The 16451-nt window shown below is 46.4% G+C and overlaps 1 protein-coding gene across 4 annotated transcripts; it reads left to right on the plus strand.

Annotated features, from left to right (window-relative positions):
• Positions 1–3134: 3134 nt before the first annotated feature.
• LOC103629312 (paired amphipathic helix protein Sin3-like 4) lies at positions 3135–16031 on the plus strand. Of its 4 annotated transcripts, none has more exons than XM_020540235.3 (20): positions 3135–3940; positions 4018–4116; positions 4224–4442; positions 5005–5275; positions 5508–5641; positions 5781–5856; positions 5962–5991; positions 6084–6343; positions 11220–11374; positions 12407–12534; positions 12648–12902; positions 12984–13340; positions 13433–13512; positions 13737–14366; positions 14446–14546; positions 14610–14748; positions 14890–15042; positions 15246–15409; positions 15486–15597; positions 15730–16031. In XM_020540235.3, the coding sequence occupies exons 1-20, from the start codon at positions 3584–3586 to the stop codon at positions 15793–15795; spliced, it is 3786 nt and encodes a 1261-aa protein (XP_020395824.1). In that variant the 5' UTR covers positions 3135–3583; the 3' UTR covers positions 15796–16031. The 4 variants fall into 4 exon arrangements, with proteins under 4 accessions (XP_020395824.1, XP_008648697.1, XP_020395825.1 ...); XM_008650475.4 differs by having other exon boundaries at positions 3182–3940; positions 4224–4385; positions 6069–6343; XM_020540236.3 differs by having other exon boundaries at positions 3182–3940; positions 4224–4385.
• The last annotated feature ends 420 nt before the right edge of the window (positions 16032–16451 follow it).

Consider the following 16451-nt stretch of genomic DNA (forward strand, 5'->3'; position numbering starts at 1 on the left):
CATATCGAATTAAATGTTTTATTTCATACTCGTATAACGTAGACACAATAACTTCTCAATCATTGTTTCGATCTCAGCGTTTCTTCCTCTCGTGTGATTGTAGAAGCGAGCGCTATTTTGTATTGCACATATTTTCCCTTGTATGGTGTACTGTTTCTTTCTGTTCCAATAATGTTGAATGTATGTTCACACTCGCTTAGATAACGTTCCATCCGCGGAGGCCGAGGAAGTTACAGAAGAAGCCCCTGAGCAGCAACAGTTTGGTGCAGGCAAGTGTCCCCTGACCTATTATGTCCTGAGTACTTTATAATCCACTGTCCCGCATACTATGATTAACCTAAGGATTGACTAGCTTTCTATTTATCCTATCATTGATTACCTTTTTGGGTTGGGTTATTATAATCAGCTATTTGCTAGTGCTTCACCCTAATCAACGAACATGATGAGAATTACTTTATGATACTATGATTGATTATGAATATTATTATGAACTTGTGGCATTTTAGGGGCTCGGGCGGTTTCCCGAGTGTCTCTCCGTAAGGACCTGTTCGTTGAGAGACCACCCAGGACAACAGTACAACGACGAGGGTGGAATGGGATGCCCTTAGCTGATTAATTAGGGGAACTTGGAGGTGTAGTTTGCTTCGCTGTTGTCCCGTCAATAGGGGCTGAGGCATAGTACTTGCTCTGCTAAGGGTGGGTGCCGAGGTTCATTCGATTTGGTTTTGTTAGTCACCCACCTTAGGGAGGAGTACTATGTTTGTACGATTGGCGAAACCTAACGGGCGTCTACACACCAGGAGAATCTTTGTAAAGGCTACATAGTGAATCCCTAGCCTTTCACCTCGGTAATGAAGATTGGGTCTTGCAAACCCAGGATGGAGAGGGATCACGACTCGTGGGTAAAGTGTGCAACCTCTGTAGAGTGTCGAAAACCGGTATACCAACAGTGCTCACGGTTAAGAGCAGTCTTGGGATCCTCTTTTATTAGAGCTACTTTGGATTCATTTATGTTGATGGTTTAATGATGATGGCTATAATTATGATATTTGGTACTTTCCTCTTGGAGGAATTACTCTCTTTTGGAAATATCAACTTGGGTTTTATGATAAAACTTGGCTTCTATTAATGATAAATACCTGACCAACTAAAAGCAACTGCTTTGAGCTTAACCCCACATACAGCTAGTCCACTTCAACCAAGCGGGACATTTGATGAGTATGTTAATGTGTAGTCATCCTTGTCTAAACACCAAACCCCAGGTTGTCCCTATTGCAACCATTTCTCAGGAGAAGATGAAGGAAATGCGGAGGATTTCCAGGAGTTATAGGACTTTAAGTAATTCTAATCTAGACTAGCGACGAACCCCTAGTCGGCTCCAGTGAAAGCCTTATCTTACTGCATTTCGTTCATCACTTTGATTTATGTTTAAGTTAATGACTATATGGATGATTTGGGCATCATGATGTAATAAAATTTTACTTATTTCCGCTATTATTTGAGCATTGTGTGATGATTCCAATTATGTAATCACTATGTATGTGAATTTCTGATCTTGGCATGTGCATGGTTCGCATTCGGTTTACCTTCTAAAACTAGGTGTGACAATAGCGGAGGCTAGGTGCTAAGGAATTCTTGGTAGTTGGCCACTGCCTGTGGACACTGTTGTTACCCACCACCCCCAAAGTGTTGAGGCTAACATTGCACAAGCTGCCGAAGAATTTCATTCTACTGCCCCATCAGCTCTTGCGTCATGGGAGGATGTGCTAGCGACGGAGGAACCTGCTTGTTCTGTCCACCGCGTGCTGTTTCTGCCATCTAAAATTCAGTAATCCCTGTTGTTATACTCATGATCCATACTTGTGAAATGTAACTTAACAAATAATGAGTATGCAGTAAAACCTTAAGTTTCCAATTTATCTCATATTTCATGACTTGGTACTAAACATGGTGAATTTGAACCATAACTTTGAAACTTGAAACCATCCAATTTTCATTTCACAAAAGAAGTTCCCATGGGTTACATCCAGTCAGAAGGACTCAACTCTCTAGTCTAGTACATCATGAGGTGCAAAAGCTAAGCTATGAGGAGTATAACTTCCTAACACTTCTACTGCTAACCCAACCGATCAATGAGCAACAAAGGCTGCACTAAATTCAAGTGAAGGGGTCCTCCAGAGTGAGCGGTGTCCAGGCTAGATGCCAGCTCGATCTCCTCGGGGTCCTTCGCCTCGTTGTCTTCATCCACCTCCATGCCTATTGCATCTCCTAATGATGCATCTCCAGGTCGGCATTTGTAACGTCCCGTCCACTCCCGGACCGGCAGTACTTACTCTTGGCAGCACGAGTCTTTTGTGTACACTTTGCCCTCACTCATGCACACCCGAGAAGACTTCCCGGCCAGTCACCCATCCCAAGATTACTCTAGGCCAAGCACGCTTAACCTAGAAGATCTTTCGAGATAGGATTACGAAAAAGAAAATGCACCTTGTTGGTATGTATACTATATTAATTCTATTAAGCCTTAGGCCAGGATATCACCATCCACTAGGCCAGGATATCACATCATTGGTCTCATCTAGCTCGACTTGCAAGTCGTGGAGCTGGTTCTCTAGGACTTCGATGGTGTCATCCCAGACCTCCACTTGCTCCTCGAGCTCGCGAGTGCGGGTGCCCATCTGCTCTATCTGGAGATGTTTCTCCACCAATTCCGTAGATAAGTCTACCACGAAGACTTTTCTGTCGTCAAGGGTTGTCTTAGCAATCTGAGTCAGTCCAGTCAGGTGCGACATTTATAATTCTCAGGTTTCACCTATTCACCCCCTCTAGGCGACTTTCACATGTACAACCTAAAGCCTTCTGATCGGCTTTCTCTATACCAAAGACATCTAATAAACTCCATCATACAATTGATGTCTTCAAAAATAGTTATATCATAAATATTGTTAAAAGACATTATGTATGAAGAGTCGTGTAGAGACAACCTCTTCGCAATGAGATATTAAATAAGATTATATATCTCTAAATTAATTAGATTTAATAAATCTTCTTATTATTTTATTCTTATTTATATAATTAGTTTTATAATTAGATTATACTTAATATTTATAACTAACATCTAAAATATCTGATGTGATAGGGACAGTAAGGAACCCTGACGGCCGCCTGACCCACCTGCACAGTACAACTGTACAAGACGTGGCGTGACTTCACTTCCAGTCTCTAGCGCTGTTTTCGTGTTTGCTACCGCCGCGGCTTCTGCTTCTCCCCTCCCTAGGGCGGGCGTGAATACGTGATCCATCATCTCCATCTCCGTCTGCTGTGGTGTGCTGGTTTGAGAGACTCGACGGCTGGCGAGACGAGACTGAAGGGCACAAATCTCTCCGCCATCTGTTAGATTCCATCGTATCCCCCACGTCTTGGCGTCGCTTCGTCGGCTGCGACCTGCGAGAAGCCGGTGCCGCCGCGCCGGTGGACGAAGACGATCAAGGATTAGGAACGGCAAGGTCCCTTGCGATCCGATCCAATTCTTCATTCTTCGATTCCTTCCTTGGGCGGGCGGCTCCCCTCAGCTTCCTTCCACATGGCTCGTCGCCCGCCGCCGTCACCCCCTCCCCCGGCGCAAGGGAACGGGAGTGGGAGCGGGAGCCTCACCACCAGAGACGCCCTCGCCTATCTCAAGGCCGTCAAGGACAAGTTCCAGGAAAAGCGCCACACGTACGAGCAGTTCATCCAGGTCATGCGTGATTTCAAGAGCGACAGGCTCGACAGCACCGGCGTGATCGCCCGTGTCAAGACCATCTTCCACGGCTACCCGGACCTAATCCTCGGATTCAACGCCTTCCTGCCCAAGGAGCATGCCATCAGGCCTCTGGACCTCCGCGAGGACAAGAAGCCCGTCGATTATCCCAGGGCCATCAGCCTTGTCAACAGGATTAAGGTATGCTATCTCCCTCCCTATTGCCTCAATCACGCATCTTTCCTTCCTTCTAATTACCTTACCTATCTTTCTCCCAGAGCCGATTCCAGCAGGAGGAACATGTCTACAAGTCATTCCTGGGGATCCTCAATAAGTACCGCATGCATAACAAGCCCATCCAAGATGTTTACAACGAGGTACCAGTACCATGCCTTCTCTCCACATGTCCTTTGTGCATATGCCATTGCCAATGCGTAATTCTCTTGTGTGTTGCTTTGAATGACCTTTTCTCTCCTACCCGCAGGTCACCGCACTGTTACATGGCCATCCAGATTTACTCGAGGAGTTCAGTCATTTTTTGCCTGATACGCCCATGCCTCCTCCGCAGGCAGGCACTACTACTAAAGTTAGGCATGATGACAATAATGCTATAATGCATTCTGTCACGAGAGCTCAGACAGTCCAGGTGAATCAACAAATTATAGAATCACCCGTGTTCAATTCCAAATCTCAGACAGTCCAGGTGAATCAACAAATTATAGAATCACCCGTGTTCAATTCCAAATGTTTCTTCAATTGCTATATTTTATACTCCCCAGTCCCCTCCAACAATGTAGGACATATCCTTTTTACCCATGCCTCCTCGGCAGGCTCAGGCACTACCTCTAAAGTTAGGCATGATGACAATAATGCTATAATGCAGTCTGTCACGAGAGCTCAGACAGTCCAGCTGAATCAACAAATTATAGCATCACCCGTGTTGAATTCCAAATGCTTCTTCAATTGCTATATTTTATACCCCCCTCCAACAATGTAGGCCATATCCTTTTTAGTTTTTTTTAGGACAGGCTGCACAACTGCGATAACACTACGATAATCTTAAATTTCCTTTGAATGTGAATCTATTGATGCTACTTTTTTTGTATACTGAACTGTTAAATAGGTTGGCAAATTGTTGTTCAAACTTTTACATACTTTGAGTTATTCAAATCAAATATTTGTTACTTTTGTGGACAAAGTGATTTGTTCCTGCATTTACCTTTAAACTTCAAGATGCTATGTTCTTATCTTCTCTATATCTCCAGAGGGGGAGAGATTTTCCATCAACTGCTGATTGGGACACCAGTGCTGATCGCCTTGATCTTGAGCATGATATTCAAAAAAGTTGTATTGAGAAGGAGAAAATTCGTGATGCCTGCCCACGTCAGCATAGAAGAGGTTATAAAAGGAATGAGAAGAATGACGAGTATGAAAATGAAGATTTGGATGTGGAGCAATGCGGTCACAAATCACAAAGAAAGATGGAGGGTACTGGTGATGATACACCAGGGGATGCTACATTGTCCTCATTCAATTGTAAGTATGTAGTAAAAAGCTAGTCCCCCACGATATTAAATTCTGCTAATGTTGATTCATCCATGCATATATCTAATATGAGCTCTTCATCGCCTTGAACCACCTGGTTTTGTGTGAACTCTGGGACCCATCATGTGCTTTTGTTCCTCTATGTATGCTTTATATTTATTTTTATTTTTCTCCCTATTCGATGTATTAAGTTCATGATTCATCTCTTACTATGTTAATCCAGGTTCACACGCACAAGAGTTTCAATTTTGTGAGAAACTAAAGGCACATCTAGAGCCTGAAGCTTACCAAGAGTTCTTGAAATGCCTTCACATATACAACCAAGATATTATTACAAGAAATGAACTAAAAAGATTGGTAAGCCAATATGATGTTATTTTTCAGAGGCTGATGATCTGATCTAGTTTGTAACTAATGATCTATGTGACTTTGTTACATGACAACCAGGGTAGGTAATTTTTTTGTATTTTCTAAAATCTTTTTCTTTGTTTTTTAGGTAAAGGATATACTTCAACATTACCCAGATCTTGTGAATGGATTCAATGACTTCTTGGGTCACTGTGAAAATATAGGTGAATCACTTGTTTTGAATGACACTTTATTGGATGCACCTCCATGACTTAAACATTGAATATATTGTGTTTTTCTGTGAATAATTAGTTTTTTATACTCTGCAGATGGTTTTTTGGAAGGAACCTTCAATAAAAGTAAGAGAACCTAGCTGTGAAGCTTATAATTTAATTTGTTTTACTTTTTTTAGGAGCCTCGTTTATGTTTGTGTTAGTCTTTTGGAATATAGGGCAAACATCGCGGATGGTTAGACCTGTGGAAAAAGAGAGATACAAGGAGAACGAGGGGGATAGCGATCCTGAGAAAGAGAGATACAAGGAAAGCAAAAATTCTGAAAGAGTATTGACCTTCAATTCTAAGGAAGGAGCAGCTCATGAAGCTAGTACATTCCCTAGCAAAGAGAAGTATAACTTATGCAAACCAATATCAGAGCTTGATCTATCAAATTGTCAGCGGTGCACTCCAAGTTACCGACTTTTGCCTAAAAATGTGAGCTGATCTAACTCTTTGTATTTGTCGGAGAATGAAACCCTAACCCTAACTGGGTTGGGAGTGCATATATATAAGTTGTGTAATTGGGCCAAGCCCATTACCCCCACAGTCTCAACTCTATCCAGTACAAATGTTGAGACTGGATCGAAAGTCGGCGAAGACACTCGACTACAACCCCTTGGTGAAGATGTCGGCGAACTGCAGCGTGGTGGGGACACTGAGAACCCGAACGTCACAGGCGGCTACTCGCTCGCGGACAAAGTGCAGGTCGATCTCCATGTGCTTCGTGTGCTCATGCTGCACGAGATTGGTGGAGAGGTAGACCGTGTCGACGTTGTCGTAGTAGACGAGGGTGGCACGCTAGAGGGGGCTGTGGAGCTCATGGAGAAGCTGGCGCAGCTAGGAGGCCTCTGCCACGCCGTTGGCCACAGCGCGGTAACCGGCCTCCACGCTGAGCGGGAGATGACGGGCTGCCGCTTGGCGGCCCAGGAGACGAGGTTGGCGCCCAAGAACACGGCATAACCGGAAGTGGACCGGCGCATGTTGGGACATCTAGCCTAGTCAGCGTCAGTGTAGACCACGAGCTCCGACGTCGGGGAGGGTCAGAGTAGAAGGCCGTAGTCGAGGGAGCCGCAAAGATAGCGCAGGATCCGCTTGAGAGCGGTAAGATGGGGCTCCCGTGGGGTGTGCATATGCAGGCACACCTGTTGGTCGGTGTAGGTGATGTCGGGCCTAGAGAAGGTCATGTACTAGAGGGCACCAATCAGGCTCCGGTAGGACGTCGCGTCGGTGACCGGGGGCTCGTCGTCCTTAGAGAGCTTCGCCTGATTGTCAATAGGCGTGGAGCAGGTCTTACAGTTGGACATGCCAACCCTCCCTATGATGTCGATGGCGTACTAACACTGGTGGAGGAAGAGACCTTGAGACCGACGCTCGGCGGTGATGCCGAGGAAGTGGTGGAGGGCCCCAGGTCTTTCATCGTGAACTCTCGCTGAAGGGCGACGATGGTGTGCTGTAGGAGGTCGGCAGTGGATGCCGTGAGCACAATGTTGTCGACGTAGAGCAGGAGGTAGACGGTGTCGTCGCCGCGCCGATAGATGAACAGGGAGGTGTCTGACTTGGCCTTGACGAAGCTGATGGAGGCCAAGTAGGAGGCAAAGCGACTATACCATGCCCGCAGTGCCTGCTTGAGGCTGTACAGGGAGCTGTTCAGCTGATAGACTAGATCCTGATGAGCAGCGTCGACGAAGCCGGTGGGCTGGCTGCAGTAGACATTCTCCGTCAGAGTGCTGTGGAGGAAGGCATTCTTAATGTCGAGCTTATGGATCGCCCAATCTCGGGAGAGGGTGAGAGAGAGGACGACGCTAACAGTGGCAAACTTGATGACGGGGTTGAAGGTCTCGTCGTAGTCCACTACGAGACGCTGGGTGAAGCCTCGAAAGACCCAACGAGCCTTGTAGCGGTCGAGGGAGCTGTCCGAGGTCAGCTTGTGGCGAAAGAGCCACTTGTCAGTGACCATGTTGGTGCCCGGTGGATACGGCACCAGGTCCCAGGTGTGGTTGGCTAGTAGGGCCGCGTATTCCTCCATAGCACGACGCCAGTGTTGGTCAGCGAAGGCGGTGCGAACGGAGTAGGGGACCGGGGAGGCGTCCGGAGGAGTGGCAGTCGTGTCAGCGGCCAAAACCAGCCGATCGATGGGGCGGAGAACGCCGGTGGCGCGCCGAGTCACCATCGGGTGGACGTGCCCGGGGTCACGGTGAATGGCGACCGGGTGGTACAAAGGCGGCTCGGAGCGGGCCGCCGGGACGTCGGGGGCCGCGAGCATGGCCGGCTCACGGCGGTGATAGACAACGACAGGGTCGGCGAAACGAGCTGTGCTCGTCGATGGGCTCGGGTTAGTGGGCGCCGAGGGAATGGCCCGCTCGCGGCCAACGTCGGGGTTGGCGAAGCGAGCCACACTCATCAACGGGGCAGGGTCAGCAGGAGCTAAGGGAGTGGCCCGCTCGCGGCGGTGGTAGATGAGGACGGGGTCGGCAAAGCGGATCGCGCTCATCGACGAGGCCGCGCATGGCGCGGGAGGGGTCGAGGGAGCCGCGTGCGTCGTAGATGTGGTCGACGGGGCCACGCGTGCCACATGCGTGGTCGACGGGGCCTCGTGTGGCGCGGGAGGAGGTGCGAGCGAAGGCCTCGAGGCCGCACATTGCGTGGGTAGAGGCGCGAGCGAAGGCGTTAGAGCCGCATGAGGCGCGGGCAACGACGCAAGGCGGGGCTCTTGGGGTGGAGGGGGAACCGGATCAAACTCAAGGAGAGAGTTCGAGATCAGTTGGTGGGGAGGAGCCAGCAAGGGAAAACATATCTTTATCAAGAACAATGTGATGAGAGATGATGATGCGGTGGGTGACGACGTCAAGACAGCGATACCCCTTGTGGTCATGTGAGTAATCGAGGAAGCGGCAACGAGTGGAGCGAGGAGATAGCTTATGGGGAGCGGTGGAGCAAGTGTTAGGATAGCACACATAGCCGAACACGCGAAGGTGGTTGTAGGAGGGGGCTGTGCTATACAGGGCAAAGTGGGGAGTGGGGTGGTTCACCGCGCCTTCGAGGGGAGGCGGTTGGGGGATGTGTGGTGGTGTGCAGGGCCTCTGCCCAGTAGCTGGCAGGGAGAGACGCCTGGAAGAGAAGGCAGCGAATCATATTGGTGGTGGTGCGAGTGATGCGTTCAACCCGATCGTTCTGGGGAGAGGTGAAGGGACACAAGAGACGCAACTGACACTATGGGTGAGGAAGGAGCAAGAGGCGTTGTCGAACTCGTGACCATTATCACACTAGAGGGCGCGGATCGAGCGACAGAATTGGGTGGCGACCCAAACAAAGAAGTGGGTGAGGGTGGTGAATGTGTCGGACTTCAGTCAAAGAGGAAAAGTCCAAAGGAAATGGGAGAAGTCGTTCAGAATGACCAGGTAGTATTTGTAACCAGAGGCTGAGGACAGGGGAAGTCCAGAGATTACAGTGGACAAGATCAAAGGCCTGAGCAGCCCTGGACGTGGAAGTGGAGAAACGAAGACAAGAGTGACGGTCGAGCTGAGAAGCATGACAGAGGCGCTCAGGGTAGCCCCGGGTATAGGAGATATCTGAGCGTCTGGAAAGCTGGGACATCACGTCAGGGCCAGGGTGCCCGAGACGACGATGCCAAACGACGGAGGTGGTGGTAGTAGCAACAGCAAGGGGGGAGGCTATGCTGGTGGGGGAAGTGGATGGCAAGTGAATAGAGCAGTGGGGGCCGGAGCTATCACAGTGGGCGAGCACGACATGAGTGGGAAGGTGGTGTATGGTGAGCCCCTAGGGATCGAACTCGATAGAACAATGGTTGTCACTACTGAAGCGACGAACCGAGAGAAGGGGATGAGTCAGACCGGGAGCAACAAGAACGTCGTTAAGGTAGAATGGTCCTAGAAGAACCAATGCACCTATTGAGGTGACCAGGAGGTTGGTACCGTTGTCCACAACGATACAGGGAGGATGTGAAGGGTGTGGTGGATGTGAGTGGGATAGTGTGTTGGTGGTAGGAGTAGTGTGGAAGGAGGCTCCTAAGTCGACCACCCAATCGTTGGAGGAGGGAGGGGGTGGCGCAGGCACAATGTGCGTGGAGAGGGCCAGAGGAGGAGCTCCGATAGAGCCATTGAGGGGGGTGGGAGACAACAAGGTCTCGATCACCAGGGAGGCAAGTACAACTCTAGGAAAAATAAGCGGTCCGAGCACGTGGCAGCCCACATGTGGGTGAAGCTCGACGCAGTCACGAAGGACAAGGCTCATGGCGCGATCGAAGGTCACGAAGGTGCCCCGTACAAGGTGACCATCATGGAGGAGGACATGCACAACAGGAGCAGTGCAACTGGGAGGAGCCCGGGCGCCAAGGGAGGTGTTGCTGTATAGGGTAGCAGCACGGTCGGGAAGAGCGGTGGTGGCCGCCGAGGACAGCGAGGGGAGCGCCGGTGAGAGGCCCAAGGCCGAGAATGAAGGGGGGTGGTGGCGCAAGGGAAAGGGCGTAGCTCTGCTGCGGTAGAGGGTAGCGGGACCACATGAGCGCCATATAAGAGTGCGCTGGCATGGGGCGCATCCGTGGGAGGGCTGGCGAGGTGTCCTTGTGTTGAGGGAGACACCTCCATGTGAGGCACTGGCGGCGGAGGACAGATGTTGTGGGCGACGGCGGGGCTGGACTGCACCGGCATGCGCAGGGGTGTGGCAACGACGGCGAGCAGCCAGCGCGCAGGCCAGGATGGCGCACAGACCCTTGTCAGGGGAGGGAGGGGGGAGGCCACCGAGCAGGTTTGGAGATGGCCGGCGGCGGAAAGGAGGCTAGGGAGGATGCCCTTGCCAAAGAAGAGGGTGCCGACATTGAACTGGCTGAATGGGTCGGGCTCCATGGGCGTGGGCGCTAAAGATGCCGTGGCCGCGGTGAGCGGCGCGTGGCTCAGGCCACCAGCAACGTAGATAGCGCGCTGCGAGGGGCAGTGCCCGACATGCTCGGGTCGTGCACGGTGGCGGTGGTCCGAGCGCGCGGGCGAGCAGATGAGGGAGAGGGCTGCCAGGGGTGGGATGGCCGGCGGTTAGGGGTGGGGAGGGACCGACGGCTGTGAGTAAGGTGGGAGGGAGGAAGAGAGACCTTGGTCTATTACCATGTCGGAGAATGAAATCCTAACCCTAACCGGGTTGGGAGTGCATATATATATATATAATTGGGCCAAGCCCATTACACTGAGGGTATGCAAGTAATTGCATATGGACTAGCTCTGAAACCCTAACATTACTCTAACAATATTTTATAGTAATAATGTCTTCCATGTCATCACATATTTTTACTCGGCCATTTCAGTATCCAGTACCTTCTGCAAGCAACAGGACTGACACTGAAGCTTCCGTGCTGAATGATCGCTGGGTATCGGTGACCTCAGGAAGTGAAGATTATTCATTTAAGCATATGCGCAAAAATCAGTATGAAGAAAGCTTGTTTAGATGTGAAGATGACATGTATGGTCTTTTTGTTCTCTGTTTGACTATTGTCTAATTGTTGCTACATTGCAATACTTAATATGTTCACAATCACTGTGTTTGTAAGGCATTTTATTTTTATAAGAGGAACCTTACTAACCAGGACTTTTGTTATGATGCCTGATGTTCATTCAAAACAAGTGTTTTGTTGTTACACTAGATAAGAACTCGACCATGGGGGTATCATTAAGTTTAGGAAATCCAGTATGTTTATTGGTATCTGTTTTTTGGTCCACAATGAGTAGATGATAAGTTTTTCCTCAGGGATATCTTACTGAAAACTGCTGAGGCTCACTGGGAACTTCAGTCAGTTACTCATTAGGTGTAACTTAAATCTGACATATAAGGTGGCACGCTGCATGATGACCCTTTGTTTCTTGTTCTACTGCAATTTGTCTTTTATTCATATCAGAGTAACATCTAGTTTATACCTCATGGTCAAAAAAACATCTAGTTTATATGGTATTTTTTTAGTCGTGGATGGTCAGTATATCTCAAGATTTTTTTTTCGAACACGCAGGAGAGCTTCGTATCATTGAATTAAGAAGAAGGGTCTAAAATTAGACTAATTACAAACACAACAGAAAAAAAGAAATAAAAAGAAAAAGGAGAAGAAAGAAAACAAACAAGGCCATCCTGCCCCCACAATCTAGACTCAAACAACATCCTTCCCTTATGAAGTTAGCTACTGAACTCTCTCCTAGAACCCTACATGACACCTGGAATAGGAGCTGTAATAAGGGCAAGATGTTTGGCCCCCGCAAAATTCCAAATAATAATTTCTTCTTCAGCTCTTCTAATAGCACCCTCCAGGCTAGGCGTAGCTCTATCAAAAACACATCCATTTATGTGGTTCCAAAGAGTCCAAAGCCCAAGGGTAATCAAGGAATTGAGCCCCTTTTTAGCAATCCCCTGCTCACTGCTTCTGCTCCACCACTCCATTTTAGTTTCTCCCACCACAGGAGTAAAGGCAGAGATCATAGTCAAAACTTGTGAAGTGGCTGATTTCAGGTTTGAGCTGGACATGCTGTTGGAATCTGTTACTGTTGCAATTGAGCGTGTTGAGAAGTTGGTGGAAAGGATGGAAGGCAATTCACTGAAACCAGACAGCTCTATCTCCCTCGATGAACATTTGACTAGTAAGCATCCACATATGTGCAATTGACCATGCATCTTTATATGTATGGTGGTTGTCTCCTGTCCTTTTGTTGAACATCATGCATATCATTGAACTCTTTGCTTCTCTTGATAGGTTTGAATATGAGGTGCATTGAGCGGCTATATGGTGACCATGGACTTGATGTTATTGATGTTCTTCGAAAAAATGTTGGTGTGACATTACCAGTTATTTTAACCAGGCTTAAACAAAAGCAGGAGGAGTGGTCAAGGTGCCAGTCAGATTTTAATAAAGTTTGGGCTGAGGTATATTCAAAAAATTATCACAAGTCTCTTGACCATCGCAGTTTTTATTTCAAACAACAAGACACAAAGAATTTGAACACAAAAGGTATGCATATTTCTTCATTGTGTACTATCCTTTCTTGGTAGCTACTGTCCTGTTGTGTTTAAACTCATGAACCTTGCACAGCTCTATTATCTCAGATTAAAGAAATCAGTGAGAAGAATAGGAAGGGGGATGATGTGTTACTTGCTATTGCTGCTGGGAATAGGTGGCCACTAGTTGCCAACATGTCATTTGTGTATTTGGATATGGACATTCATGAAGATCTTTATCAGATCATCAAATACTCTTGCGGAGAACTATGCAATTCTTCAGATCAAGTTAACAAAGTGATGAGGATCTGGACAACATTTTTAGAGCCTCTGTTAGGGATTCATCATAGGGCTCATGGCGCTGAAGATGCAGATATGGTAAAATCAAAGAGGCGAACTAGAGAAGTTGGTTTGGCATGTGGCGGGAAAACAAATAATGCTGCAGCAAAGGGTACACTCTTTGTAGTTACCTTACGCTGTCTCATAGCTTAATTGGCTGTTGTTTAAGTACTCAGTTCTCAGTGGTTTAATCTTACCTGATAGGTGGTAATGGCTCTAAAAGTGCTGGAGCTGAGTCTGTGGCTGAATTTATGGGTAGGAATGAAACAATTCCGTCTATGAAGGTAGGGTCTTTCCTAAACTGGATCTATTTTCTCTTCATGACTGTTGCTGATGCACGTGTTATTCCTACCATTCTTTTTTGTTGTTCAATCCAATCATATGTGGTGAAAGCATCAAAATTAGATACATAAGTGATAGGATTCAGGGTTCCACATCTTTTCTATATGCTTTAAAAACATTGAAGAAGCCCAATTTTTTTTATTAATAATCATTATCATTTCAACAGAGCATAAAACATGACAGGATAACATCTTTGTATGGAGTGGGTGTACATCCATTTAGTGCATATTCGGTGTCCCACAACAATTTAAGGCCTGAAACAGAAGAGGGTGAATTATCTCCTAATGGTGATTTCAAAGAGGAACACTTCTGTGTTTTCGAAGATGAAGCTGTAGATGGAACTTCTAAACAAAATGAAGGTTCTACCAGCAGATCTCCCCAGGGTAGACCTAAGAATTATCTCAAGTTTTCAGGCAAGGATCATTCAGGTGCAGAAAATGAAGGTAACAAGAGAGCCCAGAGGTCTGCAGAGGATAGTGAAAATGCATCTGAGGCTGATGAAGATATCTCTGGCAGTGAATCTGCTGGTGATGAGGAGTCTTCTCATGAAGATCAGGAGGAAGAAGAGGATGATATGGATCTTGATACAAAGGCAAAAAATGACTGCAGAGCAGAGGTAAATAGGGAGGCACAGGGTTTGGATGGAGGAACATCATTGTCATTTTCAGAATGTTTGCAAAGTACAGTTAAACCAATTTCCAAGTATGTTTCCACTGCATTACCAAACCATGAAAAGAAACTTTCTCACATATTTTATGGAAATGACTCATTTTATGTTCTGTTCAGGCTACATCAGGTTAGTTTCTTTTTCTTCAATAACCTCTATATAAGTTTGTGCTTATGTGGTCTCATTGGCTAACCTTTATTGATTGCAGATCTTTTATGAGAGAATATTGTCAGCTAAGACAAACTGTTCCACATCAGACAATAACTGGAAAGCTTCAAGGCACATAAATTCTCCAGATCAATATTCAAGGTATTATCAACACTCTGGTTTCATAAAAGACTTGTTGTATATGACTTACATATTTTAGTGCAGGTTTATCAGTGCACTATACAACTTGCTTGATGGTTCTTCTGACCACACCAAATTTGAAGATGACTGCCGCTCCATCATTGGGACTCAGTCATATGTTCTCTTTACTATAGATAAACTGATATACAAAATTGTGAAGCAGGCAAGCTGTGTCTATGACCATATCTGTTTTATTTGTTTAATAGTTACATTATTAATTTTTTTCTAGTCTGCAGCTTCAAGCAGTAACCATATCTGTTTTGTTGTTTAGTAGTTACATTATTAATTTTTTTCTACTCTGCAGCTTCAAGCATTAGCATCTGATGAAATGGACAACCAGCTTCTCCAGCTTTATTTATATGAAAAGTCGAGGTCTCCTGGGAGCTTCTTTGATCTGGTTTATCACGAAAATGCACGAGCCCTTCTACATGATGACAACATATACCGTTTTGAATGTGTAAGCCGTCCATTTTGTATCTGTATTTCTTGTCTTCCATAGATATGCCTGCACATTTTTATACGGCATGCAATGTTTATCCGAGGAATCCTCTTATCTTACCACACGAGGGAGGGAGGGAAGGGCAAGATCACTTTGCACATTGCATGTTTGGATCTTCTTGCAACTACCAAATCACAGACACTTTCTGTCGTAATTTGCAGCATTCTGATCCTACAGAATTAACTATTCAGCTCATGGAGTATGGGAATGAAAAACCTGAGTTGACTGCTGTCTCATTTGATCCAACCTTTTCACCGTATCTTTATAATGGTTATCTGTCAAGTATTGATGATACCAAATTGGTTGATGACGTCTTCCTTAGGAGGTATGTCCTGGAGTAATAATAAAGCCCTCGGATTTGTCTTCCTTGCCGCTTTCATGATTTGGCATCTCTATTCCAGGAATAAGCGGAAGCAAGGGAGGAATGATGACTCCCCTACTTCCTTGAAGATCATGGACAATGTCATGTTTGCTAATGGTCTTGAATGCAAGATATCTTGCGAATCTTCAAAAGTACGTACGATTTTATTGGATAATGTCATGTTTGCTTATTTCATAAAAGCTACCAACACTCTTCGTTTTGACATGGGTCACCAGTATCAATATCTTTTTTTTTAGTATCTAAGGATGATATGGCATTGGCAGGTCTCTTATGTCCTCGATACTGAGGATGTCTTATTTCGTACGAGAAAGAGGAGAAGCTCTATCTAGTGGAACCATGCCTGCGCTGCAAAGACAAATTTTGTGAAAATTAACACCGTAAAATCGATAGTTTCATTTATCTCTTCAGACCGTATAGGGTCTTGTGGTAGAGTTATGTTAATTACAATGGCATGCACTGGTGGGATCCTCGTGTTGTTGATCTGTCACTTCACTGGAATATATTGGTGATTCTTTGTGTTTTACTCGCTACCAATTATATATGAGCGTGTAGCATGGGCGAGTCACGGAGGCAGTGTTCCGTATGTGTTTTTGCAGTTCAACGCGCTGGGTTCACTGTGTTGCGTTATGACAGGTGGACCCTAAAACTTAAGGAGTAGCTAATGCAAGAGTGGGGCGAACAAGGAACTATGAGTGTGTTTGGTTTGAGTAATGAAGTGATCCATATTCTTCTCACTCCTCACTTTTTTATTTGGTTTGTGGAATAGAATGAATTGATCCATCACCACCCCATTACTCATAAGCTAATAATTAGTATATACATGAGTAGTGGGTTGATTCCACCAAAATTGATCGAATGAACTTATGATGCGTCACCTTATGAAGCATAGAGTGACTCCACAAACCAAACACACCATATATGTCTCAATATTTTGTCACGGGCTAAGGTTTTAAGTTATATACATGTCTTTGATTACCTGCTACAT

The sequence above is a fragment of the Zea mays genome, chromosome 6 (assembly GCF_902167145.1).
Source record: "Zea mays cultivar B73 chromosome 6, Zm-B73-REFERENCE-NAM-5.0, whole genome shotgun sequence".
In the NCBI taxonomy this organism is placed as follows: Eukaryota; Viridiplantae; Streptophyta; class Magnoliopsida; order Poales; family Poaceae; genus Zea; species Zea mays.

Coding starts and splice junctions, on each gene's coding strand:
- LOC103629312 (XM_008650474.4), top strand. CDS start 3,584: ATGGCTCGTCGCCCGCCGCCGTCACCCCCTCCCCCGGCGCAAGGGAAC. Junction 13,513..13,736: donor AAACAATTCCGTCTATGAAG/GTAGGGTCTTTC, acceptor TCATTTCAACAG/AGCATAAAACATGACAGGAT. Junction 14,367..14,445: donor TTCTGTTCAGGCTACATCAG/GTTAGTTTCTTT, acceptor TATTGATTGCAG/ATCTTTTATGAGAGAATATT.